General features: G+C 47.4%; 2 protein-coding genes across 7 annotated transcripts in view; both read right to left on the reverse strand.

Moving 5' to 3' along the window:
- Nucleotides 1-3,006: 3,006 nt before the first annotated feature.
- On the reverse strand, nt 3,007-11,129 carry sdsl (serine dehydratase-like). 3 transcript variants are annotated; one of them, XM_038276162.1, is made up of 9 exons: nt 10,662-11,129; nt 7,099-7,261; nt 6,989-7,025; nt 6,782-6,921; nt 5,357-5,445; nt 5,040-5,273; nt 4,002-4,132; nt 3,838-3,924; nt 3,007-3,657 (listed from the first exon to the last, which is right to left on the reverse strand). In XM_038276162.1, exons 2-9 carry the CDS (start codon nt 7,243-7,245, stop codon nt 3,554-3,556), a joined length of 969 nt encoding a protein of 322 aa, XP_038132090.1. In that variant the 5' UTR covers nt 7,246-7,261; nt 10,662-11,129; the 3' UTR covers nt 3,007-3,553. The 3 variants fall into 3 exon arrangements, with proteins under 3 accessions (XP_038132090.1, XP_038132091.1, XP_038132088.1); XM_038276163.1 differs by lacking the exon at nt 10,662-11,129 and adding an exon at nt 10,194-10,359 and having other exon boundaries at nt 4,045-4,132; XM_038276160.1 differs by lacking the exon at nt 10,662-11,129 and adding an exon at nt 10,194-10,357.
- Nucleotides 11,130-14,223: 3,094 nt separating this feature from the next.
- LOC119777333 (apoptosis-stimulating of p53 protein 1-like) overlaps nt 14,224-25,265 on the reverse strand; it is a 66,694-nt gene continuing 55,652 nt past the window's right edge. For all 4 annotated transcript variants that reach the window (XM_038276165.1, XM_038276164.1, XM_038276167.1 and 1 more), the window contains 12 exons: nt 24,033-24,100; nt 23,496-23,670; nt 21,874-22,107; nt 21,599-21,799; nt 19,736-19,886; nt 19,624-19,661; nt 19,244-19,554; nt 19,024-19,167; nt 18,794-18,927; nt 18,556-18,722; nt 18,271-18,470; nt 14,224-14,712 (listed from right to left, as the gene is read on the reverse strand). In XM_038276165.1, the coding sequence (XP_038132093.1) occupies nt 14,671-14,712; nt 18,271-18,470; nt 18,556-18,722; nt 18,794-18,927; nt 19,024-19,167; nt 19,244-19,554; nt 19,624-19,661; nt 19,736-19,886; nt 21,599-21,799; nt 21,874-22,107; nt 23,496-23,670; nt 24,033-24,100 (1,865 nt within the window). In that variant the 3' untranslated portion in view covers nt 14,224-14,670. The remainder of the gene's footprint in view (nt 14,713-18,270; nt 18,471-18,555; nt 18,723-18,793; nt 18,928-19,023; nt 19,168-19,243; nt 19,555-19,623; nt 19,662-19,735; nt 19,887-21,598; nt 21,800-21,873; nt 22,108-23,495; nt 23,671-24,032; nt 24,101-25,265) is intronic.

The following is a 25,265-nucleotide window of genomic DNA, read 5'->3' on the forward strand; positions in this document are numbered from 1 at the left end:
CTTAGTAAAAAGGCCTCTTCTGTTTCCATAATTAGTAATACATGCTGGAGGTCACGGACGGATCTCAACAAAAACAAGAATCCTAATTGCTGATTTGCACATACTCAGGTTATAAGCCAAGAGATATTGGCAAAAACAGGAAACATCTTTTTCCTGTTTGAGTGTCAGAGCCAACTCTGGCCTTGGCCAGCACACATTTCAGTAAGATTTCGACAGAACATCCAGTCATGCACGTGCATCTACAGAGTGCGATAAAGAGAGTATAAAAGCAGCTTAAAATGGGGAGAGGCTGAGATGTCTGTGATGATGATATAGCTCTGGATTTATGAAGCAGTGCTGCAGAGTGCAAAAGCTTAGCTTATTCCCCTTCACAGGTTGATGATTTTGTTGATGGGGTTGCTAGTTCTCTGCGTACTGCCTTAGACAACGCAGCTCCTTTGAAAATGAAAACCATTAAAAATAGAAAGCTTGCTCCTTGGTTTAATGCAGAGCTGCGTACTTTGAAGCAAAATGCTAGGAAACTGGAGAGAAAATATCGCTCCACAGGCCTGCGGGAGTCCTTCCTAGTCTGGAAAAATAGTTTACTGCTGTATAAGAGGACCCTTTGTAAAGCAAGAGCAGCATACTTCTCCTCATTAATAGAGGAGAATAAGAATAATCCTAGATTTCTTTTTAATACAGTTGCCAAACTCACCCAGAGCCATAGCTCTGTTGAACCGTCCATTCCACTGTCATGATGGGTGAAGATTCTAGCCCATATGCAGAACACACTCAGGAGGCAGGGAAAAAGTTCAGTATTTTATTTATGGTAGAACAAAGCAGGTCAGGATGTATTCAGGTCCAGGGCTGGTCTCGGCTGGATTGCTGACCTGGAGATGAGCAGAGCAGCCGAGGGGGAATAATCCAAGGAGGGTCCAGAGGTTGGCGACAGACTGAGTGCTTGAAGGAGGTTGGGCTTGGCTGAGGCTTGATGATCTCCAGATGTGGGTTCAGTTGCAGACGGCAGGCTGAAGGCTGAGGCTTTACGTGAGCAGGCCGAAGGGGGGAACCAGGAGGGTTAGAGACAGACGGCAGGCTGAAGGCTGAGGCTTGAGCTGAGTTGGTAGCAGGAGGGAACCAGGAGGGTTCAGAGGCGGACGTCAGGCTGAGGGCAGAGGCTTGGTTCTCCAGGGTAGGGTTCAGTCAGATTTCTTCCTAAGAAGTGGAGAAGACAAAAACTGGTTAAGTTCAGGTTCTGGTTTCAGGGGAGTAATAGAATCAGACAGGCTGGTTGGCTCAGGGTTTGCTATACCGTGACTAACTAACACTCTGGCACAGGAGTGTGGTCCTCAGCCCACTTAAATACTGGTCTCCTGATGAGCAGATGGAGAACAGCTGGTGAAGTCAGCTCCAGCCTCAGGAGATCCAGTACGCCCTCTGGTGGAGAAACGTAGACAGAAAACAAACCCCAGATCCCAAACAGTAACAGAAAAATCCCCAGGAAGGGATCCTCGGCGCCCACTGGTGGGCAAGCCTCAGGATCCCAACATCCACCTGCTCCTGGCAGGAATGATTTTATGGGATTCTTTATAAATAAGATTGATCTTATTAAAAATCAGATCATTAGCACTCCTCTATCCGCGATTGGTTTGTCTCTGGAGGGTGGGGCAGCATCTGAGGTAGTCATGGAATCTGAACCGGGTTTAGACTGCTTTGATCCAGTTGAACTTTCTGAGTTAGCATAATTATTGTCTTCATCTAAGCCTTCAACTTGGATGTTAGATCCAGTTCCAACCTGGTTATTTAAGGAGGTATTCCCTTTGATCTCCTCCTCCATTTTAGATGTGATTAATCTATCTCTGTTACAGGGATATGTACCAAAGGCTTTTAAGGTTGCTGGAATTAAACCTCTGCTTAAGAAACCATCCCTTGACCGATAAAGGTGGTCCAATGAAGACGGTCCGATGAAGACGGTCCAGTAAAGTCGGCCCGATGAAGACGGTCAGATGAAGACGGTCCGGTGAAGACGGTCCAATGCAGACGGTCCAGTAAAGTCTGTCCGAAGAAGACAGTCCGATGAAGACGGTCCAGTAAAGTCTGTCCGAAGAAAAAGATCCGATAAGGACGGTCCGATGAAGACGGTCCAGTAAAGTCTGTCCGAAGAAGACGGTCCGATAAAGACGGTCCAATGAAGACGATCCAGTAAAGTCTGTCCGAAGAAGACAGTCAAGTAAAGTCTGTCCAAAGAAGACGGTCCGACTAAGACTGTCCGATGAAGACGGTCCCGTAAAGACTGTCCGATAAAGAAGGTCAGATGAAGACGGTCCAGTAAAGCCGTTCCAATGAAGACAGTCCAAAGAGGAAGGTCCGATAAAGGTGGTCCAATGAACACGGTCCGCTAAAGACGGTCCAATGAAGACGGTCCAGTAAAGTCTGTCCGAAGAAGATGGGCCGATAAAGATCGTCAGATGAAGACAGTCCGATAAAGACAATCCTATGAAGACGGTCCAGTAAAGTTGTTCCATTGAAGACAGTCCAACGAAGACCGTCCTATAAAGGAGGTCCAACAAAGGCGGTCCAATAAAGGCGTTCCGATGAAGACGGTCTGCTAAAGATTGTGGGTCCGATGAAAACGGTCTACTAAAAACGGTCTGATGAGGATGGTCAAATGAAGGTCTGATGAAAACGGTTCGATGAAGAAGATCTGATAAAGAAGGTCTGATAAAGAAGTTGCGATGAAGACTCTGGGTCCAATGAAGGCAGTCTGGTAAAGTCGGCCGGTCTCATAAAGACTCTCCAATAAAGGTGGAGACTGTAGGTCTGTGAACGTGGACCTGAAGGATCGTTGTGTCCCTTGAGGTCATCAGACGATGATGGCAAGATGAGTGGAAATAAAACCAGGTCATAGAATCTTTAATAAATCTAGAAGTTTTCAGATCTGCACAGAAACAAATAATAAAGAACAAATTTTTTGATGATACGTCTAATTTTCTTTATTAAGTTGATTAGTTGATTCTGTTGATTCTGCTGCGGCTCTAAGCTTCGCTCTGAGCCTCCATGTTTATCAGCCCCAACAGAAACACATTCGGCCCCTTAAGCACAATTTTCTACACTGTTTCCATGGCGATACACTCAAACATCCACAGAAGGAGAAATTGAGCTCAGATTCTCAACTATCTTCATCTTCTACAGAGTCCATGTGCTGATGATGACGATGCTCGGTGCAGCTACAGAAGCATCTGATCCTGAGGGGTCAAAGTTCACCAGCGAAGCTCATCCAGCCCAGACTCTTCTCATTCTTTATTTCTACTTTGCTTTAATTCAGGTCTTAATCACATGAAGCAGGAAGAAGGTTCTGATCCAAGGCAGAGATTTCAGGTTTGGCCAGGTCCATCTCATCATCATCATCATCATCATCATCATCATCATCATCATCATCATCAACATCATCATCATCAACATCATCATCATCAAGCGTCTCCACGGCCTCCATTAAACTCCCAGCTAAAGTAAATCACACCGTCATTCAGAGCTTCTAGTTTCCAGCTTTGAACTGGTCCCAGTATCCACTGGTTCAGCTCAGCAGCTTCTGCCTCAGGCTGTCCAGCTGCTCCATGTTGATGCCGCTGCCGCCGCACACCACCACCAGCAGGGGGCCCAGGGGAGTCGGCAGACCACCTGAAACACAGACAAGAGTCTCAGATGTGGCCAAAGCTCCGGCTGCTCTAGATCTACACCTTCCTGCAGCAGGAATCAACGTCTGAAGAGGTTTCATTAAATAATGGCTGTAATGAGCAGAAAGTATTCAGGCCCTTCAGGACCAACAGTTTGATCCAAACAGGAGGAAGGATTATCTGCCTTGGTTCTGCAGTCTGGCTATCAGTCCACTGTAGACGGCCGCCAACGCTGCTCCACATGCCATCTCCACCAGAACGCGCTCCTCATCTGCAAGACAAGCAGCAGAGCGTGTTTCAGAGCGGGGGGGGGGGCACGGCAGACGTCTGCAGGAGGAGGTCACCCACCCAGGAAGGTGCAGACGGCCTTCAGCGCCTCCTGGTCGCTCACCAGGTCTGAGATGATGTTCAGCTCGCCGCTCTGGCTGAAGTCGAAGGCCGCCTGGCAGACCGTCTTCGCTCCCAGACACTTGGCTTCACTGCGGACGCATCGGTCAGGATAGTCATGAATGACATCATCATCAATCCCTTACTGGAGCATTCAGACTCAGAAACCCTGAAATATTAAGTGTTTCTCATGTAAAGTGCGGCTAGCTTTTAGTGGAGGAGGCCCTGGGTCTGAACCCCCGCTTCATGCTAACGCCTGCTTTATAAGTCACTTTGGATAAAAACGCTAAATAAATAAAATACAAACACTTAGTGTCTTTCGCTTCAGCTGGTTTCAAAGCTGCTTAAATATTTATTTCTAATCAATGAATGAAAAACAGAATTAAAAGATTGATTGTTGGGCATTTTAATCCTTATCTGCAGCCAATCAGAACCTTCCCCTCATCTGATCCACATGAATCTGACCAGAGATCAGATCTTCATCAGCAACCGTCCATCAGGACCTGGTTTATCCTGAAACTGCCAGTCGGCTATGCAGGCTGCTGAACTCGGGGGGGTCCTGGGGGGTTCTGCAGAACTACAGAAGTTCCCTGAGGAGGAAGCTTTCCAGAGGATTTCCTCTGATTCCTAAAACCTGAACGTTTGTCTAGAAAAACAGGAGGAGCGGCAGCCAAGTGGTTAGAGCATAGAGCTATGAATCCAGAGCCACAGACTGCCACCCCATTGCTCTCTAAGGGGATGGGTTAAATGCAGAGAGGGAATTTTGTTGCTTTCTAATTACAATAGAGTTGAATTCTATTCTGTTCTACATCTAGAACTCTGGGAGTCCCTCCTGGTCAATGAAGGCGGGTGGATCAACCCACTGAAGACTTGGTTCTGGTTTGTTCTAGCAGAACCTTCTGGTAGGAATCAGAACCGGAACCAGAACATGTGTTCTCTGTTTGAGCAGGAAACCCGACCTCCTCTGGACCGGAACTTCAGAAACCCTAAAGCACCAACCTGGTGATGTCCTCCAACGTCACCACCTTCCCCGCCTTTATTGCAGTGTTGAAACAGTCGGCTCCCACTGTTTCCATGGCGATGATGGGCACATCCATCCAGCCAACGTCCCTCAGACCGTGGACGACGCCACAGAGGAGTCCCCCCCCTCCCACGGAGAGCAGGATGGCGCCGGGCTTCCTGTCGGGGCCCAGAGCGGCTGCAGCCTCGGCCACCAAGGAGGCGTGGCCCTGCCTGGAAGATTCAGAGAAATCCTGGGATGTTCTGCTCCTCACAGGCTGCAAACATGATGATCCTCTGAACAGAGGAGCTCCTACCACAGCAGAGGGTGATCAAACGGAGGAACCAAGGTCAGGCCTTCTGTCTCTGCCAGTCTCAGAGCTTCTGCATTAGCGTCGTCCCAGACCTGGAGGTCAACAATAACAGCAAAGTTTCTCCAGAAGTCTGATCCATAAACATCTCTCTCTGTTTGGCCTCCAAGCAGCTGGAATCATCCAACCCTACGGAGCTCCATCATCAACTCCAACCAGGAGGAGGCAGTACCTCCCTGACCCCATCTAGGTGGTGGATGGAGAAGGTCCACATGAAACACCACCTTCTACCACAGGGTAGTCTGTTGGTCTGATCACCTGGAACCAGTCTGAACCGGTTCAGGTCACTTTATAGATCCAGATCAACCAGATCATCCAGTCAGATTATTTTAAAGTTTTCTATCTAAGGAAAACCAGCTGATTGCATCGACTCATTGACTCTTCAGCAATCCCTCACACTAAGCATGCTTGTAGCGACAGTGGAGAGGAAAAACTCCCTTTGAACAGGAAGAAACCTCCAGCAGAACCAGGCTCAGTGTGAGCGGCCATCTGCTGAGGCCCACTGGGGTTCAAGGAGACAGAAGCAGACATAGAAAAAGAAGCATAGATACAAAAGGCAACTGTCAACCAGCTCCACAGGCGGCCCCGTCCAGGAAACACACAGCCAGGCAGACGAGCTCCGAGCCAGCTCCCATGTCAGAGGATGAAGAGAGCACATCCAGTTAGTCACAGTCAGAGAAACAGGACTACACTGGAAAACAGGCCAAGCTCCAACATCTAGAAACAAAGGTGTTGATGGCAGCAGCACAGCTGATATTTCTCTCCAGGATGGAGTCACAGCCAAACAGGAACAGACCAGATGAAGCTACTATGAGAAAAAGCAGAGAGAGCAGAACGTTAGAGATTGAACTAACAGATTCTGCAGAGTGGGAGAATAGAGATAGAATGAAGCAGAATGATGAAAAAGGGGTCCCTATGTCCTCCAGCAGTTTAAGCCTATAGCAGCAGAACTATAGAGATAGCTCAGGATGATATCCTGACTATTCTGAATGAAGTAGAGCCAAGGAAAAAAGCCAAACGAAGGATTATCAGGAGCGACAGGAGTATCTGACAGACATTCTGATCTTCAGAGGGAGGCTGAGAACAAAGCGTCCAGGTTCAGCATTTTACAGGATATGTAGCTTCCAGCAGCAGCTGCTGTTGCCTGGAGGTCTTTCTTGGTTGTCCTGGTTGATGGGGACCAGCATTGATGGAAGCTGGAAACTGAGGAGGAGAACTTCTGGCCAGGCTATGAGTCAGGCAGGGTTCCTCTCTGGCTTTAGGATGCTCTCAGCATGCTCCTTGGAACTTCTCTGCAGAGGACGGAGCCTGAGGCTGTGCAGTATGGCGGTAGAGGGGGTCTAGCTGCCTTCTAAGAAAAGCAGGTCTTACCTTCCCTACAATCCTGACAGCAGCTCCTTGGTCCTGGAGCCTCTGGACCACCAGCTGAGGGGTGGAGGAGGGAACCACCACAGTGGCTGGAAGCCCCATTCTTCTGGCCACATAGGCTGCAGCCATACCAGCATTCCCTCCTGGAGAAAACAGCCCATCAGTACCAGAGCAGGACAACCCCAGGCTGGTTCCTGATCCAGATGTTACCTGAAGAACAAACGATTCCTCTGCTCTGTCCTGCAAGCTGAGAGAACACATCAGTCAGTAAACATCTTACATGGGGGAGGAGGTCCAGGACAGATGTTCAGCAGCCCCACCTGCTGGCACAGGTGTCCTATCCCCCTGATCTTGAAGGATCCAGAGGGCTGGCAGTTCTCCATCTTCAAATAGACGGTGGTCCCCACCCGCTTCGACATGCTGACGCTCTCCAGCAGAGGAGTGTTCAGGTGGAAATGCTGAGACATGGTCCAGGAGGTCTACCTGGGAGCACAGAGGACTACATCAGCCTCGTCTGGCAACACGGGCTCTAATGCTACGTTCACACCTAAAGCAGCAGAAGCAGCTGGTTTACATCGTGTCGTGAGCTCCTGAGCATCCGACACACGCGACATGCTGCAAACGCAGCAGCTGCTGGATGCGCCACATCAACCAATCAGAGAAGCTGATCTGGGAGCTGGCAGGGAGTCAGACGCAGCACTGCTGATGCAGAGCGCTATGATCACTCCTCTGAAACAGTTTATTAACGCCTAAATTAACTTCAAATGTAGAAACCTGCCGGCAGAATATGTTGGCTTTTATTATCCTGCTGCCTGCAGTTTGTAGCACAGACCTGAAAAACGCTAACATCTACTTCCAGCCGCCACCAACAGGAGGGGAAAACCCTGGAGAGGCGAGCGGGCCTGAGGCAGCTGCTGCTGGGGATTCCCAGTGACAGCGCAGCGCCGGTATGTGGGGGTCTGAGCGGCTCCCACAGAGAAATAATCTTTGAAGGCAGGATGGTAATCTGGATGAACTGACTGCACAGACCATGTTTTCAGGAGGACTTTCTCACTTCAACATAGATTCTAACTACTTTCTACCCGCTGATTAGGGGTGTAAATAACAATTTTGTATTGATGTATTGATCCAACAGCCGACGATCCGATGCATCGATACGTCCGCAAGAGAATCGATTCATGTTTTTCTTTCCTCCGGTCTATTTTTATCCATTTGCTCCTGGGCGTAATTCTCCTCCCGTGCTGCGGTGGCGCTAAACCTATTTTGCCCTCCTACCTCTCTTCCTGGTTATACTCTTACAGCAGTGTGTTGCAGTGAGCTTGACGCAGACTTTTTTGATTTATGCTTAATATTGAAGCATGGTCTGTTCTACACGCTGTGGGTCTAGATACGGCCGAGGCGGCGAGGAAGTGGGGGCGAGTTTAGTCCGACGACGGAGGGACATGAGGGCCAAAAAGAGCGGAGATCCAGGTGGAAAAAGGGTCCCAGCGTTCCCGCGCACCTCGCTCTTCTAGCGGGTCAAACTTCACGAGTTGTTTTCAGCAATTTCGGTCATAAAGACAAACCAAGCCGGCCTCCTGTCTGCGGTCAGCTACAATCTGGGAGAGGAGCAGCGGAGCGTCTGTGGGGGGGGGGGGGGGGGGGGGGGGGGGGCGTCTGGAGCTGAGGTATTGCATTGAACTCATTGCACTGATTTTCTGCAGTATTTATTAATGCAAGACCTTTCAGGATCTATAACGCAGGGGAGTTATTATTTTTCAGTGAATGAGGTTTTAATAGGAATAGGTGGAGTAAAACTTTTCTACTTCTGTTATTTGCTGTAGTTTCTCAAATAAAGTCCATTAACGATATTACAGCTTTCATTGATTTATTTCAAATCTGAAACATTTTCTAGCCTGTGAGGTAAAAAAAAAAATGAACTAATTAATCGAATCGTATCGTGGTGTATTCTTGAGAATCGAAAATAATGAAATCGTTGGGTCAGGAAATTGCTACTGAATCGAATCGCCATGATGGGCGTGACTTAGAACCCTACCACTGATCACAGCGAATATAGCAAAGCTGCTCTCTGCATTGAACACAGATGCACTCATGTCTTCCTGAAGGTTTCCACCTCTAGTCAAGCTCATCATCAGGACTAAAGTAGAGTTGGAACAAAGAAACAATTATAGTTCCTCTGTAAGGCAGCAGAGGCAGCACACTCTCTCCATGACACCCTCCCAATTTTTATTCCAAAAAAAGATCCGTCCCTAAAAAAACACCCAAAAATGTTAAACCTTGATTGCCCCAATGAATACTACCTGGTAACACGGGCAGATTATTAGTCCATGGGCCAACCTTTAATGCACAGCTTTTATCCCAGTTAACTTTAGCTGAAGAGGCTTTTTCATAAAGCTCCAAACTGTGCCCTTTACAGACCGTTTACATTCTTCTGATTTCTAATAAAAATGTTTCTATCATCAGCATAAGCAGAGACCACTAAACCTGAATGATTTGGGATACCTGGAAGAATAACACCAGTTAAAGCAGAGCGCAGTTTGTGTAAAAGGGGTTCAATTCCAATAGAGTCCAGTTGTCCAGAAATAGGAACTTCATTATACAATAAATAAAGAAATAAATCCATCACCAAAACCAAAAGCCCTCAGTGTAGAAAACAGAAAACAGGGATCAACCCTGTCGAAAGCTTTTTCCTAATTATAACAACGGTCATTTCAAAAGCAACAAGTTAAAATGTTGATATGTTTTTAATACACACACACACATATATATATATATATATATGTGTCACAGCATTGTTTAAGCTACAAACAGAAAGCAGAACCATTTCTCTGCTTTCCGCCATGTTGAAACACCTCCAATCAGTGATACAGGACCTCATCTCAGGTATCACCGGATCTTCCAGCTTTCCAGTTGAAATTACAACATGAGTGGATTTTCATGTTTTGGTATTTACCATAATTACGATGCCACATAAATGCAGCTTCAGAAATGGTCTAATCGTTATCTAGATGTGATCATTATTAGTTTGTTGATCTACTGGTTCAGCATTTATAGAAACAATATTCTCATTGACTTTTGTATAAACATTGTTTACATCATTTCATGCATTGAAATTATCCATTCAGCTCTAAACTATTTAAATGTTTTATGAGCTATTCTTGCTGTGAGAAACCTGTCATTAACCAGCATAAGATCTCCCCTTCCAAGATGGCGGAATACTTGACGTATACGCCATCTTGAGAGGGGCGTCCTTCTAACATTTCTATGGATTAAAGCAGCAATTCTTTAATAACACTTAACGGGTTTATTAAAATAATGATCCTACAGGTACAGGTAGCATTTCCAGGTGACTAGCTAACGGTTAATGGAAGCTAAACTCGGTCAGACTTTAAGAAAACAGAGAAAATAGACTTACCTTTAATTAAACGTCACAATAAACTAAAGATTAATAAACTTAAGATTTATCATCATGATTAAAACATTAAAAGCTACGCCTACAGACAGAAACTAAATATTTACTAAGAATACTTTAGCAGTTAGTAGCTGTATGCTAAAGCCGGAGCCTATAGCTGAATAAGCTAGCACTTCCGTTTAACTCTTCAAAACAAAAGCACCAAAAATGTGGTTTCATTAACATATTGTTTACTCTGTTAGTCTGTATTAAACATGATTAATGGAGATAAATAAGAAAATAACAAAATGAAGAGAAGTCTGTATGAAAAAAGATTCTGTTTAGTTTGATTTTGAAGGTTCCGGCGCTGACCGGATCTGATCTGAAGGTTCAAATAAATTAAGGCTTTAGAATCATTGAGCTTTAGAAACAGAGCCAATAGTTCTATAGAACCAGTCCCTGCAGAGTGAGCTGGATCGGAGCGGAACTTACCTGCTGCTCCAGGTGAATCCAGAGGCGGAGCTTTTATAGCATCCAAAGTCCACAGGTTATGGACCGTCCCACATTATTATGTTTTATTCATTCAGATTCTATATAAAAGTTTTTTAAATTAATTCACTCTCAATAACAGATCAAAGTGAATAAAATCTGGTCACCATTATTCCCTCTCTCAACTGTCAGAACATAGTTTGGATCATTTCTGGATCAAACCGGACAGAACCGCTCCAGATCCTGAGAACCAGATCAACAGTTTTCATAGAAAGAAAGAAAATCAGTGGAAATTTAGGATGTCGGCGCCTCAGGCTTCCAGGGCCGGCCCTCCTCAAGTCATAGCGGCCCTGACCATGGTGCTCCTATGAAAAGTAAATAAGCAGTAATCCAATGTTAACTCCCTGAACGATGCTTGCAGAATCTATTTATCTGGTCAAAACACACCAGCAACCTGAACGGGAAGGTACACAGTAGGATGTACTTCCTTAGGAGACCGTGGTCCTTTAACATCTGCAGCAAACTATATATGTTCTACTAGTCTGTGATTGTCCTCTTCTACACCGTGGTGTGCTGGGGAGGCAGCACATCCAAGAAGGACACGTCCAGACTGGACAAACTGATCAGGCGGGCCGGCTCCGTGGTCGGCATGAAGCTGGACTCTCTGGTGACGGTGGCAGAGGCAGTGCTCTCTTTAAACCAAACTACGATGTTCCTCTTATATTTGACGAATTTGTGTTTGAATATTTTGCAAAAAAATGTTGCGTTGATGATGGGGTTTTGCATCTAAAGTCGAACGTTTCTTATGTTGAAAGTGTGACGCAGTGCAGCAGCAGCCGTTATCCGTCTGTTAAGAAGGAAAACTACTCTAGACGCTTTAAGACCAGTTCATCTACAACATGGATTCCTGCTGTGTTTCACATTCACATGGTTTTTTCCATAAGTGGACCCTCGCTCTGTCCCTCCGTCCCTCCTTCCCTCTGTCCCTCCATTCCTCTGTCCCTCCTTCCCTTTGTCCCTCCATTCCTCTGTCCCTTTGTCCCCCTGTCCCTCCGTCCCTCCACCCTTTGTCCCTCTGTCCCCTCGGTCCCTGAGTTCCAATCCAGGCGCTGCGTCCTCTGAAGGACAGATTCAAAGGTCGACGATGTCACAGCTTGGCACCGAGCTGCTGAGAAATGGAATAATTTCAGACAGACACAAAGCAATAAATATCTGCAGGTCCAGATAATCCACATCTTCCAGTTGAAGTCTTCAGTTCAGTTCCATCCCCAAAAGCTCTAAAGCTGTCCATGTCCTCCACACAGTTGGAGAGCCATCAGAACCGAATAGAACATCCAGATCTAAACTCAATGTTCATTTTTGGAATCCATTTAGAAAGTAGTTAGAACTTTAGCTGAAAATTTCAGCTAAAGTTCTAACTACTTTCGTAGCCCCATCAAAGCTCCGCTGAAGATATCGTTTGACCTTAGATAGGAAACATTATCAGTTTGGAAGGTGTTTGATAAGATGATCATGGATGGTTATGGACCAAACTCAGGTCAGACGGCTGCTGCCTGCTTCCAGAAGGATCTCGTAGATCGTACCGTGTTGATGCTGAAGGTTTTTCTTGAGATAACCAAAGGAGTCACTCAACATTAGGACCCAGTCTGTTTTCCATCTTCCTAAATGAATTGGATGGAGATGTTGAGCCAGGTTTCATTTTTATGCTGATGATGCAGTGGTTTGCACCCAGGCTTCCAGCAGGAACTTCCCACTTCACTTCATCTAAAACACGCTACTGGGTCTAAAACGGGCTTTAAATACATAGGAAGGAAAGTTTATGGTCTTCTCAAACGGCTGAACACAGATAATTAACAATTAGGGTCTCCTGTCCTTTGATGGGAAATCAGCTGAGAGCATCTTCTCTGTGGGAATAATAGATATAGATAAATAGATAACTTAGACTTAGACATATTACTTTGACATTTTGTATACATGAGTGTTTTGTTTAAAACAGCTCTAGACAGTTAAATTTCTTAAAGCGCAGCCTTAAAAAACAATAATAAAAACATCAAAAAAAGAAAAAATAGTAATATAAACAAATGGGTGTATATTTACAGTTCTAAAAATGTATATATATATATATATATATATATATATATATATATATATATATATATATATATATATATATATATATATATATATATAAAAATAAAATAACCTATTTTACACAACAGTTGATCAGTGTGATGGCGGGGGGGAAGAAGCTGCTGCAGAACCTGCTGGTCCTGCATTGAATGCTGGGAAGCCTCTTCCCAGAGGGCAGCAGGGAGAACAGTCCATGGTGGGGGGGGAGGGGTCATTGATGATGTCACGGGACACGCAGCGCTGGGATGAAATGTCTTTAATGGAGGGAAGAGGAGCCCCCATGATCCTCTCTGCTGTTCTCACCTTCTTCCAGTCTGAGGCGCTGCAGCCTCCACACCACACAGTGAGACAGCTGCTCAGAACACTCTCTATGGGGGGGAGGATGGGGGGGCAGGAAGTCCAAGCGCTTCTGGGCCCTTTGGACCAGTGAGGTGGTGTTTCCAGTCCAGGTGAGGGTGTCTGTGATGAATGTGGTGCTGCTGACCACCTCTACAGCTGAGCTGTTGATGAGCAGTGGAGCGTGGTTAGGCCGCTTCTTCCTGAAGTCCACCATGATCTCCTTGGTCTTCTCCACCTTCAGGATCAGGCTGTTCTCTCTGCTCCACCAGCTGCTCCACCTCCTCTCTGTAGTCCAGGTCGTTGTCATTAGATAAACAATCAGTTCTCCTTTAATAAACACATTTCTGCTTTAGTCCAGAAACTTCAAGTCAATCATGACTTTTATTTCAGGAACAAATTTTGATTTACTGTTGGAGCTCAGAAGAAACTTGTGGAAGCTGCTTTTCTTCCATAATCATAGATTATGGGGATATAGTTGGTATGCTACATGCTGATCTAGCTGGTTGGACTTCTATATCTTTATCTCTGAACCTTTACTTGGCAAACCTCCCCTGCAGCTCTGGGACCTCCTCTCTGGTTGCTCTTCTACCGTTTCCTAACCGTCCTCTAATGGTTCTTTAAAATGAGCCTCAAGTTTCAACCAAACTGGTAAAAACTAATTTTTTTATTTAGCATTTTGGGGATGAAAGAAACAACAGAAAGAGCAAAAAACCCTGATTAATGAATTTAAAACTCCTGCAGAGAATGCTGCGATAAGGAGATCTACTCTAGTTCTTCTTAAAATCTGATTATATATATATATATATATATATATATATATATATATATATATATATATATATATATATATATATATATATATATATATTCTTTTACCATGAAAATATAATTTGATGTTTATTCTGTATGCTTTTGCAGAAATTACCGCGGCCAGATGTATCTTGTAAAAGAGATTGTGAATCTCAAAGCGACTTCAGGGTTAAATTAAAAATAATCCAGACCTCGTGTTTGGTCTGCAGGGAAAATCCCAGCAGATTTTTCTTCAGGCAGAACATGTGATCAGAACCACCTGCTGAAACAGACTCCACATCTCTACTTCCTGTTGGGGTCATTCTTTTATTATATTTCTACATTAGCTGTCAGCATGCAGAGAAAGAGATGAAACAAACTAGAACCATCCACCAGATGGCAGCATCGAGGCGTGGAAGGTTCCTACAGTGGAAATACAGGAAGTGACTAAACAGTTAGAATAAAGCTACACAATAAGAGAATAAAGCATCAGAACCACCCGGCAGATGGACTGGGTTCTGGTACCACCATATTCTGACTTTTGGACCAGAACCGGAACATTAACATAGTTTTCTTCACATACTGGTTTCCTTCCTTTGTCGTCTTCCAGCAGCCTGTCACACAAGTCCTTCCGGGTCGGTCCCATCACCTTCTCTGATCCAGTCTGCTGCCACCTGTGACGGTGAAGGTCCATCCTCCTCTTCCTCTGCTGACTGCATCCTCTTCCTCCTCCTCTTCCTCCTGGATCAGGCCTTCATGCCAAGGACCTCTGCCTGGGTTTGATCCTGGGATACAGCTGCAGAGACACCCAGAACCGCATTACATGATGCAAGAGTGGACCGAACCAGATAGACCCAAACCGGACCCGACCAGACCAGCCAGCTGGACCCGACTCACCAGACCGAACCAAACGGACCCAACCGGACCGGCCAGCTGGACCCCAATGGATGGACCCAACCGGACCCGACCAGACCGGCCAGCTGGACCCGACCAACCAGACCGAACCAGACAGACTCAACCGGATTGGCCAGCTGGATCCCACCAACAGGACCCAACCGGACCGGCCAGCTGGACCCCAATGGACGGACCCAACCGGACCGGCCAGCTGGACCCCAATGGACGGACCCAACCGGACCGGCCAGCTGGACCCCAATGGATGGACCCAACCGGACCCAACCGGACCGGCCAGCTGGACCCCAATGGATGGACCCAACCGGACCCGACCAGACCGGCCAGCTGGACCCGACCAACCAGACCGAACCAGACGGACTCAACCGGATTGGCCAGCTGGATCCCACCAACAGGACCCAACCGGATGGACCTAGCCGGACCTGACCAACCAGACGGACCCAACCGGATGGACCCAGCCGGACCTGACCAACCAGACGGACCCAACCGGACCAGCCGGCTGGACCCGACCGGACAGACCGAACCAGACGGCCCTGACTGGACCAGCTAACTGGACTCAAACGAATGGACCCAACAGTACCTGACCAGACCGCCCAACTGGACCTGACCAGACCCCACCAATAGGACCCGACCGGATGGACCCAAGCGGCCCCGACCAGACCGGCCAGCTGGACCCGACCGGATGGACCCAACAGTACCTGACCAGACCGCCCAACTGGACCTGACCAGACCCCACCAATAGGACCCGACCGGATGGACCCAAGCGGCCCCGTCCAGACCGGCCAGCTGGACCCGACCGGATGGACCCAACCGGACCAGACTGAGGCCGACTGGGGTTCAAGGAGACAGAAGCAGACATGACCAGCAGGCTGACCAGATAGAGGAGTGCTTATGATCTTATTTTTAATAAGATCAATCTTATTTATACAGAATCCCATAAAATCATTGCTGCTAAGAGCAGGTGGAATGGACGGTTCAACAGAGCTATGGCTCTGGGTGAGTTTGGCAACTGGATTAAAAAGAAATCTAGGATTATTCTTATTCTCCTCTATTAATGAGGAGAAATATGCTGCTCTTGTTTTACAAAGGGTCCTCTTATACAGCAGTAAACTATTTTTCCAGACTAGGTAGGATTCTCTGCCTAGTCAACAAAACAATTTGCAAAACAAAATCAAGGCTTTGTTGAGCTACTGTATAAAACTCAACGCTATTTCTGACATTTGGAATTGAAAAAGCTTCCTGGATGGAAGAAAAATGTCTTCAACTTTGGAGACAAAGTCCAGTTGATTGTTATTAAATTATTTGGAATTTTACTATTTCGATTATTTGTATTTTAATTAAATAATTTCGAGGCCTGATAAATACAAGTTAAAAAAAATTACGTTGTCATGGCAACGTTAAACAAGCTCGTGGTCACTGAGTAAAGAGGCTCACCGCAGCAGACCAGTAAATTTACATAGTCTAATGACAGAACGAGGAGGAAATATGGCACATTTCGGATTTTTTTGGAAAATCACTATCAATGAAGAAGAACACTGGTACCGCAACCACGACAACGTAGAGAAGCAGCCGGAGCGAGGAGACTGTCCACCCGACTCTGATGGGAGCTGCACCGCCAGCAAACTAACATCAAGGTTTTAATTTCTTGCAGGGTGTTAAGGTAAAGAAATGTTCTCAGGTTCTGTGGCACCAGCTTGTTTTGCTGGATGGCGGCGGCTGCATTATGTGCATTATATAAAGGAGGTCTTGCTTCTTTATATACAGCTCAGTCCCAGCTTTTGGGGCCAGATCACTGACTTGCTGATGCTCTAGTTCATGTTCTCGTTCTCAGAGGCCAGTGGTGACAGAGGGTTTTAGCCACATCCTGGTGATGTTAGCGTCCCTCTTGGTCAGATGTTCACTGATGTACATATCATTGCGTGTCAGAGTTTCTCCTCGGTAAGGGTGGAAAGCTTCAATATGCTCACTCTTCGGGTTAACTGTTCTCCAGGCAGACCATTGTTGAGAAAATACATTTTAAATAAGCTAGTTTTAAAACTTAACATGTCTTGATTCGAATGGCCTAAATTGTGGTTTTAAATCAGTGACTTATTCTGGCCTGTTGACCTTTGTTTTGCCTGTGGCTGCAGCCGATGGTTTGCTAGGATCGTTTAAACTGCCTTTTGTCTGTGTCGTAAAACAATACAGTGGAAGTTCTGGCTTTCCACACTCATCTGTGCGAGGCCGTAAACACTGCAGGGGTTTTAGGCTTCAGATAGGGGGTCAGAGATAGCTCCTGGTTGGAGGAGCAAAGGTACGCCTTATTTGAATAAATTAAATACAAGAGGATAAAACTTTCTACACAGAAGTAACAAATCAGATTTGCTCTTGCAACTCTCCAAAGATGTCTTTGTACGTCTTTGCTTTCTTTCCTTCTCTCCATTTATGTCAGGTAAATGAATGTATGTCTCCGTTGTTCTGCAGTTTCTGGTGTAAGTTTGTGCATTGTCTTACTTCTAAGTTTATGCATTGTCTTATATTGGATTAAACTCTGTAATTCTGTGACGTCAACACGCAATGTTGGTTTCCTTGTGGCTACACGTGGCCGCCGAGAGGACCTGGAATCCAGAGGAAGAGAGAGAGTCAAACTTTTTCCAAAGTTAACTTTTTAGAAATTTCTTCCTTAACACCATCCTCTCCAACCTCTTCCACAAATGCAGAACACGTTCTGCTGCAGCCTGAAAGGAGAAACCTCCTCCCACAGAGAGTCCGAGAATTTCTTAGTGCTGTTCCTTCCTCTGTCCAGAATGTTTTGTTTTTATTTTTCATTTCTGTTAGCCATGCGAGCTTTACAGAGCAGAACCTTAAACATGGAGGATTTTCCCCAGAATTATTAATCTGACCGTTTCGTTTAAAATGGAAACAGAACATAAAGCAGAACTCAATCAACAGGCTCCAGTTTCAGTGTTTTTAAACGGGACTAAAGATTTTAGTTTTCAGATGTTACACATTAAATGATTAACTGTCAGATTACACAAAAATTAGATACATAAACACATTAATGCAGCAGTTTTTCTTCTGGATTTAGGCGTCTCCTCAGTGCCTGACTGATATGATATATTGCTCTGATAATGGAGGCCCCACAGGGGTCCTGCTTTTTATCTGACTCAGGGGTTTCAACTCTTGAGGATATTATATTTAAAAACCCCTCACCTTTGATCATGTAAACAAAATGTTAACATCTATAAACTTTTACAGATGAGTCAACTGAATATAATTAAATAAAGGCATTTCTCATGGCTAACGGTAGTGTTCCTGCTGCCTGGTCCATATGTGGAAACCAGAAGGTTCTGATCTGAGAACTCAAAGGTCCAAATGACTACTGATCAGCCTGTGGATCTTTTGACCTTTGACATCTTGGGTCTTCCTATCAGAGGACATGGACAGGTGTGTGATGTTCTCTCACCCCCAGCAGGTTTCTGGGCACGTATCCTTCCTGGTCATTCAGCCGCGCCCACCACCACTCTGTCTCTGTGTCGTCATGGCGACGCAACACGGTGATGGCGTTGCCCTCGCCGAAGGTGAGCTCGTCGTCCCGCTGAGCCGTGTAGGCCCACAGCGTGTACACCAAGCCTTTGTTCATCACCCCCAGCTTCTCCTGGACCCCTAGAGCAGATGGAGAACAGCGTCCAGAGAAGGTTAGTCTGCTAAAAAGGAACCTCTGAACAGGGCGGGTCTGTGGACCACCCACCATAAAGGAACTGGGAGCACTGGCTGTAGCCCTCCTCCATCTCCTCACATTTGTCAGCCGCCGTTTCCACATCGCTGATGGTTGTAGCAAAAATGGCTGCCCCAGACTCTACCAGCATCTTGCAGAGGTGGACGCTGTTGCAAGAAGCGGCGCAGTGAAGAGGGGTCCTGGAAGAGGAACAGAAGAACTTCAAATAGGACCAGGCTGCGGTCAGGTGGCGAAGACTGAAGGTACTGACCATCCATCGCTGTCCGCAGCATTGACATTCACCCCAAAGTCCAGCAGGAACTTCACAATGTGGTGATGACCGGCGCACACAGCGTTATGAAGAGGAGTGATGCCTTCATCGTTGGGCATGCTGGGGTTCTCCACCTAAAAGATAGTCATTTTCTGAACCTTTGACTGTCTGCAGCAGGACATCTGGAGAACCATGGACCACAGAGACCTGCTCCACCAGTAGAACCTCACCTCGTAGATGATCCTCTGCACCAGGTCGAACTCTCCCTCCAGTGAGGCGTCCAGCAGAAGGGCCAGAGGGTTGAACTTGACTCTAAGACCGTGTCCGGTTCGCTCAGACGATGGCTTCTTCAGGTTAGTTCTTTTCACAATTACCTGCAGAACAAACAAATCATGATGGACAACAAGAACGTCCATCTGGGGGAGAATGGGAGGGCTTCAATCTGCAGACCTTTGGAGCTGAAGGCAGAGCAGGAGGTGACTGAGAGGAGGGGGCGTGGCCTTTTGTGCTGTGGGCGGAGCCGGGGACTCTCTGGTCCGCAAGCCTGTCGGGTCCAGGAGGTGAGCTGGGTTGGGCTGCCTGGTTAGTTTTCTCTAATACTGTCGGTGTTTCTATGGTAACTGAAAGTGGAGGGGAGTGGCTGGTGCCTGAGCTCAGAGTTTGATCTTCGACCTCCTCAGCTGCTTCGCTGACGCGCCCACTGGCTGAATTGATGCTGTCCATGTCTCCCAGAATGCAGTCTGGCTGGTAGAAAGGATTCCCTGAAGCAGAGGAGGGACAACTGACCCGAAGGTTCTGACTCCAGTGGACATCCTGTGGACATGCCTTACCTGAGCCCCCCTCCATGCCTCCTGCCAGGGTGTTGAACCTGCATAGAAGGCCTTGGTTAGCCCATCTCGCCATGACATGAGATGTTTGTGTTCCTGAAGAACCGTGACCCACCGCTGGTACAGCAGCTTCTGGATGTTGGGTCCCTGAGGGCCCTCAGGCTCTGTGATGGAGCTGCGTTTCTTCAGGGGCCGCGGGGCGTTGCTGAAACGGCGTCGCAAAACCTCCAGGTCAGCATCGTTCTGGTATCGTAGCTGACAGTGGGCTGTAGAGACCGAGATGTTGGCTGCACTGATTCACTTTGATATGTTTACTGATAAAAAATCCGGCCGGCAACAGAAACAAGCAGAACGCTGCTCCCGCCCCCAGATCTCTGAACAACCAGAAAGCAGAGGGACATGCTCCTAGAAGATTCCAGCTCTGGATGGTTCTGGAGAACCTAAGGGTTCTGTTTAACCTCTTGGATCTCATCTACATCTGAGCCAACCAGAACTGTTCTGATCCAACTTGATTGTTCTGTCTGCCTGTGTTCTACAGCCAGAAAACAGGCAGTCAGTGCAGCAACCATACGCAGTAGAATCGATTTATGTCTGATGAAATGGGCGGAGCCAGTCATTGAGCACTGAAAACTCCATCCATGATAATAGCAAACATTTCAGAGAGCTCCTGCTAGCATTGCCATAGATGTTAGCAAAGCATGGGATTGGAGTTAGGGAGCTCTATTCACTCTACCCTGGGCTCTACAGCTCAGACCGTAGCCTGGGCTCTAAAGCTCAGACCGTAGCCTTGGCTCTACAGCTCAGACTGTAGCCTGGGCTCTACAGCTCAGACCGTAGCCTGGGCTCTACAGCTCAGACCGTAGCCTGGGCTCTACAGCTCAGACCGTAGCCTGGGCTCTACAGCTCGGACCGTAGCCTGGGCTCTACAGCTCAGACCGTAGCCTGGGCTCTAAAGCTCAGACCGTAGCCTTGGCTCTAAAGCTCAGACTGTAGCCTGGGCTCTACAGCTCAGACCGTAGCCTGGGCTCTACAGCTCAGACCGTAGCCTTGGCTCTACAGCTCAGACCGTAGCCTGGGCTCTACAGCTCAGACCGTAGCCTGGGCTCTACAGCTCAGACCGTAGCCTTGGCTCTACAGCTCAGGCCGTAGCCTGGGCTCTACAGCTCAGGCCGTAGCCTGGGCTCTACAGCTCAGGCCGTAGCCTGGGCTCTACAGCTCAGGCCGTAGCCTTGGCTCTACAGCTCAGGCCGTAGCCTTGGCTCTACAGCTCAGGCCGTAGCCTTGGCTCTACAGCTCAGGCCGTAGCCTGGGCTCTACAGCTCAGACCGTAGCCTTGGCTCTACAGCTCAGACCGTAGCCTTGGCTCTACAGCTCAGACCGTAGCCTTGGCTCTACAGCTCAGACCGTAGCCTTGGCTCTACAGCTCAGACCGTAGCCTGGGCTCTACAGCTCAGACCGTAGCCTGGGCTCTACAGCTCAGCCTGTAGCCTGGGCTCTACAGCTCAGACCGTAGCCTGGGCTCTACAGCTCAGACCGTAGCCTGGGCTCTACAGCTCAGACCGTAGCCTGGGCTCTACAGCTCAGCCCGTAGCCTGGGCTCTACAGCTCAGCCCGTAGCCTGGGCTCTACAGCTCAGACCGTAGCCTTGGCTCTACAGCTCAGACCGTAGCCTTGGCTCTACAGCTCAGACCGTAGCCTGGGCTCTACAGCTCAGCCTGTAGCCTGGGCTCTACAGCTCAGACCGTAGCCTGGGCTCTACAGCTCAGACCGTAGCCTGGGCTCTACAGCTCAGCCCGTAGCCTGGGCTCTACAGCTCAGACCGTAGCCTGGGCTCTACAGCTCAGCCTGTAGCCTGGGCTCTACAGCTCAGACCGTAGCCTGGGCTCTACAGCTCAGACCGTAGCCTTGGCTTTACAGCTCAGCCCGTCGCCTGGGCTTTTCAGTATGTAATGAGGCTGTCGGTGGTCAGTGAACCCACCCACTGGTGTGAGCTTGGTCGGACTGAGGGGTCGTGGGATGTTTTCCACGCTGGGTGGAGGAAGGACCTGTCCATCATTGGAGTCTCCTGCTCCTTGTTTTTCCTTGACTTCATCTCCAGCAGCCTTCGCTCCTCCTCCCTGTAGGAAGGGGATGGGGGATGGAGATGAGGAGCTTGAGGGGAGGATGGGTTTGCCGTAGACTGTAGAGACAAACGAGAGATGGTCTGATTTCCAGTGTCAGAAGGCAAAGGATGAAGGTTAGGGTAAGCACTACCTGCTTTGACGGTCGTTCGGTTGCTCAAAGACCCATAGTTCTTGGTCTGGGGCTGCTGGAGATACATGCTGTAGATGGAGCTACTGTTCATGGTGGCGGGCCCCTTTCTGGGGGACTGAGGTCTGGACGGATGGTCTGGAACATAAGGACGGACTACCACTGCCACTGCAGGAGGTGGGTCTGTGCGCTCTGTTGGAAGGGAGACTGGAGCCAGCTGGGAGGAGGAGGTAGACCCTGAGGCAGAACATAAGGCAGAACATGAGGTAGAACCTGAAGCAAAACATGAGGCAGAACATGGGGTAGAACCTGAGGCAGAACATAAGGCAGAACATGAGGTAGAACCTGAGGCAGAACATAAGGCAGAACATGAGGTAGACCCTGAGGCAAAACATAAGGCAGAACATGAGGTAGAACCTGAGGCAAAACATGAGGCAGAACATGGGGTAGAACCTGAGGCAGAACATAAGGCAGAACATGAGGTAGAACCTGAGGCAGAACATAAGGCAGAACATGAGGTAGAACCTGAGGCAGAACATGAGGCAGAACATGGGGTAGAACCTGAGGCAGAACATAAGGCAGAACATGAGGTAGAACCTGAGGCAGAACATAAGGCAGAACATGAGGTAGAACCTGAGGCAGAACATAAGGCAGAACATGAGGTAGAACCTGAGGCAGAACATAAGGCATAACATGAGGTAGAACCTGAGGCAGAACATGAGGCAGAACATGAGGCAGAACATGAGGTAGAATCTGAGGAAGAGCCTGAGGTAGAACCTTAGACAGAACCTGAGGAAGAACCTGAGGTAGAACCTTAGACAGAACCTGAGGAAGAACCCGAGGCAGAACCTGAGGTAGAACCTCCCACACAGAGAGGCGTAAATATGTCAAAACCTCATTTAAACATTTTAAAGTCCTGATAGAAACTGAAACCATATGTTTGGATCACATGGGATCATCACTTTGGTTCAGTCTAAGACGTGAGGACATGAAGATAGAGAGACATGAAGACAGAGAGACAGAGAAACAAGTAGACATGAAGGCACGGTGGCATGGATGTTACATCCTAATCTCCACTGTCCCCCATTATTGCTTTAAATGAAGGTTAAAGATTTTATTTGACCTTAAATAAATCATGGCTGGTTAAAGTCTGTGTCCAACATGTCCTTTCAGGCTCCTCCTCCTGCTGCTGTGAGGACTGGTTCTGTCCAAGGTCCCTCTTCACTTACTGAACCTTGAACTGTCTTTTTACTGAATTGTGTGACAAATTCAGAGCCAGGGAGTCATTTCTATCATGCTTTACATGATAGAAATGGCATGGCTAGTTTGTCAATTTAAATGAAAATAATAACAGCCAGCAGGGACATGGACCAAAACAAAGAATCCAGAAATACGTGACAACAAAGTGAAGATGCAAACAATAGGCAGCTGATTAACTGATTAGTGATGATAAAACCGGAAGAAAATAAAGAAAAAATACAAAAATAATCCAGAATGTCCTGAAGCCAAAAATGAGTCATGGAAAAACACTGGCATTCAGTTTGAAGCTAAAGCAGAGGGAGGACATCTTACCGTAGAAAAGAGACAATTAGATTGGTTCCAGTGTTCTTCTCTGTGGGTCCTACCTGTGTTCAGAGGAACAGAAACACTCTGCTGGGAAACACAAGATGAAGAAGAGGCAGCGGTGGAGCGAGGCCAGCCCAGGGTACCGGGGGCAGAACGGGGCAGCGAGCTGGTGGCGCAGTGACTGCCAGCCGCCTGGTGGGCCGCACTGGGGTAGGTGCCGTACCCAGAGGGGAGCTGCAGGGTGGAGCACAGAAAGCAGATCTTACAGAACGGCAAAACAGCTGATGTCGCAGAGCGGCGAACGAGAGGACAATCGGAGCCAACTGGTCCTGGTTCTGGTCACTTAACCCCATTAGTTCTGTTTGTTGGTTCTCAGTTTAATCCCCATCAGGAACCACTTGGCTCCAATAATCTAGGTCTTCTTTTTAGCCCATTCCTGCTCATAGAACCGGTGTTACTAGTTACTAACCAGATCTAAGGGTGGGTAGTGCTCAGCTGCAGAATCCTCCTGGTGATTCTGACTGACCTTAACCAGGACCAGTTGGCAGAGAGGTTTTTATGCAGCCGAGTAATCAGTATTTCTGCAGACACAGTACCAGTTCTGTATTGCAGGTCCTCCGGTCCGGTCCACTCTTAGTGATGTTTGGCCATAATGCTTTATTGGCTAAACAGACAACAAAGAAACAGGCAGATGTTTAAAATAAAGGGAAGCAGACAGGAAAGGAAAGCAGAGAAGAACATGAAACGGCTCAGGACTCTGCTCTGGACTTTGATGGAACTTTACACAGACATGACCTTCACTTACAAGACATCTGCTGAAGTTTCTACCACTCACTTACAACGACAAAAAAAACGACAAAAACAAAACATGAAGCTAAAGAGCAGATCAGAACAGAGACACATTGGATTATCCTGGATTATCCTGGTGGCCCAACCATGATTCCTTTCTTTAGATCAAACTTTCTGGTTCTGAATACAGGAAACACATTGCACATTATATTATATCATAAAACTAAACAGCTTAAAGCTGCACTGTGCAACTTTCAGCCAGTGGGGGCGCTAGACCTGCAGCTTCCAGGTCCAGCGCCCCCTGCAGGCCACTGGCAGGACACCACCTTTTGGTAATAGCCCAGTTTGGAGCCGCAGGTCTAGGATTCTTGTTCCCAGTAAAGAAGAGGAAACATTCAGCTTCTGGATGAAATCCTCTAGTAGAGAAGCAGAAACATGCCTGATCAGCTGAGGGTCCGAGCTAACAGCTGTTAGCTTAGTTAGCACTGGTTTTTAATGGGAACCCAGACTGGCGGGAATCATGCTCTGGATCACATGACCCATTCAGAGACCGAGGGGGACAGATTCTAAGAGGAGCAGCCCCATGGAGCATCCGAATGTTCTACTGAAAATTCACTCAATATCTCAGCTTAAGGGTCAAAGGTCACAGCACTGCTTTGACATGAGTAAAAGCTGCAGCACAGCAGAGTTTCCAATCAACAGCTGGATTATTGTCTGAAAGTTGAAGAAGCTGATTGGACTGGATGTCTGCAGGATTATGTCCCAGCTCCTTCCCACCTCTGAAGGACTGGTTCGGTCCACTTCCCAGAATGCAACTGTACTAAAGGAAAACTGAGTTGCAACCAGCGGCTGCATCATTCCACTCCGTCCGAGTTCTGGGTAAACCCTGTTCCGCCCTCCATCGAATCAAACAAAGCCTGGAAGACCAACACACAGACTGGAGTCTATGTGCCTCTTCTTCTCTGGAAACGTGAGTGGCAACAAATCCTCTCCTTCAAGATTAACAACTCCAATTCCCCACTGAGCCTGAATCTAACAGT

This window comes from Cyprinodon tularosa, unplaced genomic scaffold (genome assembly GCF_016077235.1).
Source record: "Cyprinodon tularosa strain WSP-4 unplaced genomic scaffold, ASM1607723v1 ctg1222, whole genome shotgun sequence".
NCBI classification, from domain to species: domain Eukaryota; kingdom Metazoa; phylum Chordata; class Actinopteri; order Cyprinodontiformes; family Cyprinodontidae; genus Cyprinodon; species Cyprinodon tularosa.

Coding starts and splice junctions, on each gene's coding strand:
- sdsl (XM_038276162.1), bottom strand. CDS start 7,245: ATGTCTCAGCATTTCCACCTGAACACTCCTCTGCTGGAGAGCGTCAGC. Junction 7,026..7,098: donor TAGGACACCTGTGCCAGCAG/GTGGGGCTGCTG, acceptor GTGTTCTCTCAG/CTTGCAGGACAGAGCAGAGG. Junction 6,922..6,988: donor AGGAATCGTTTGTTCTTCAG/GTAACATCTGGA, acceptor TGTTTTCTCCAG/GAGGGAATGCTGGTATGGCT.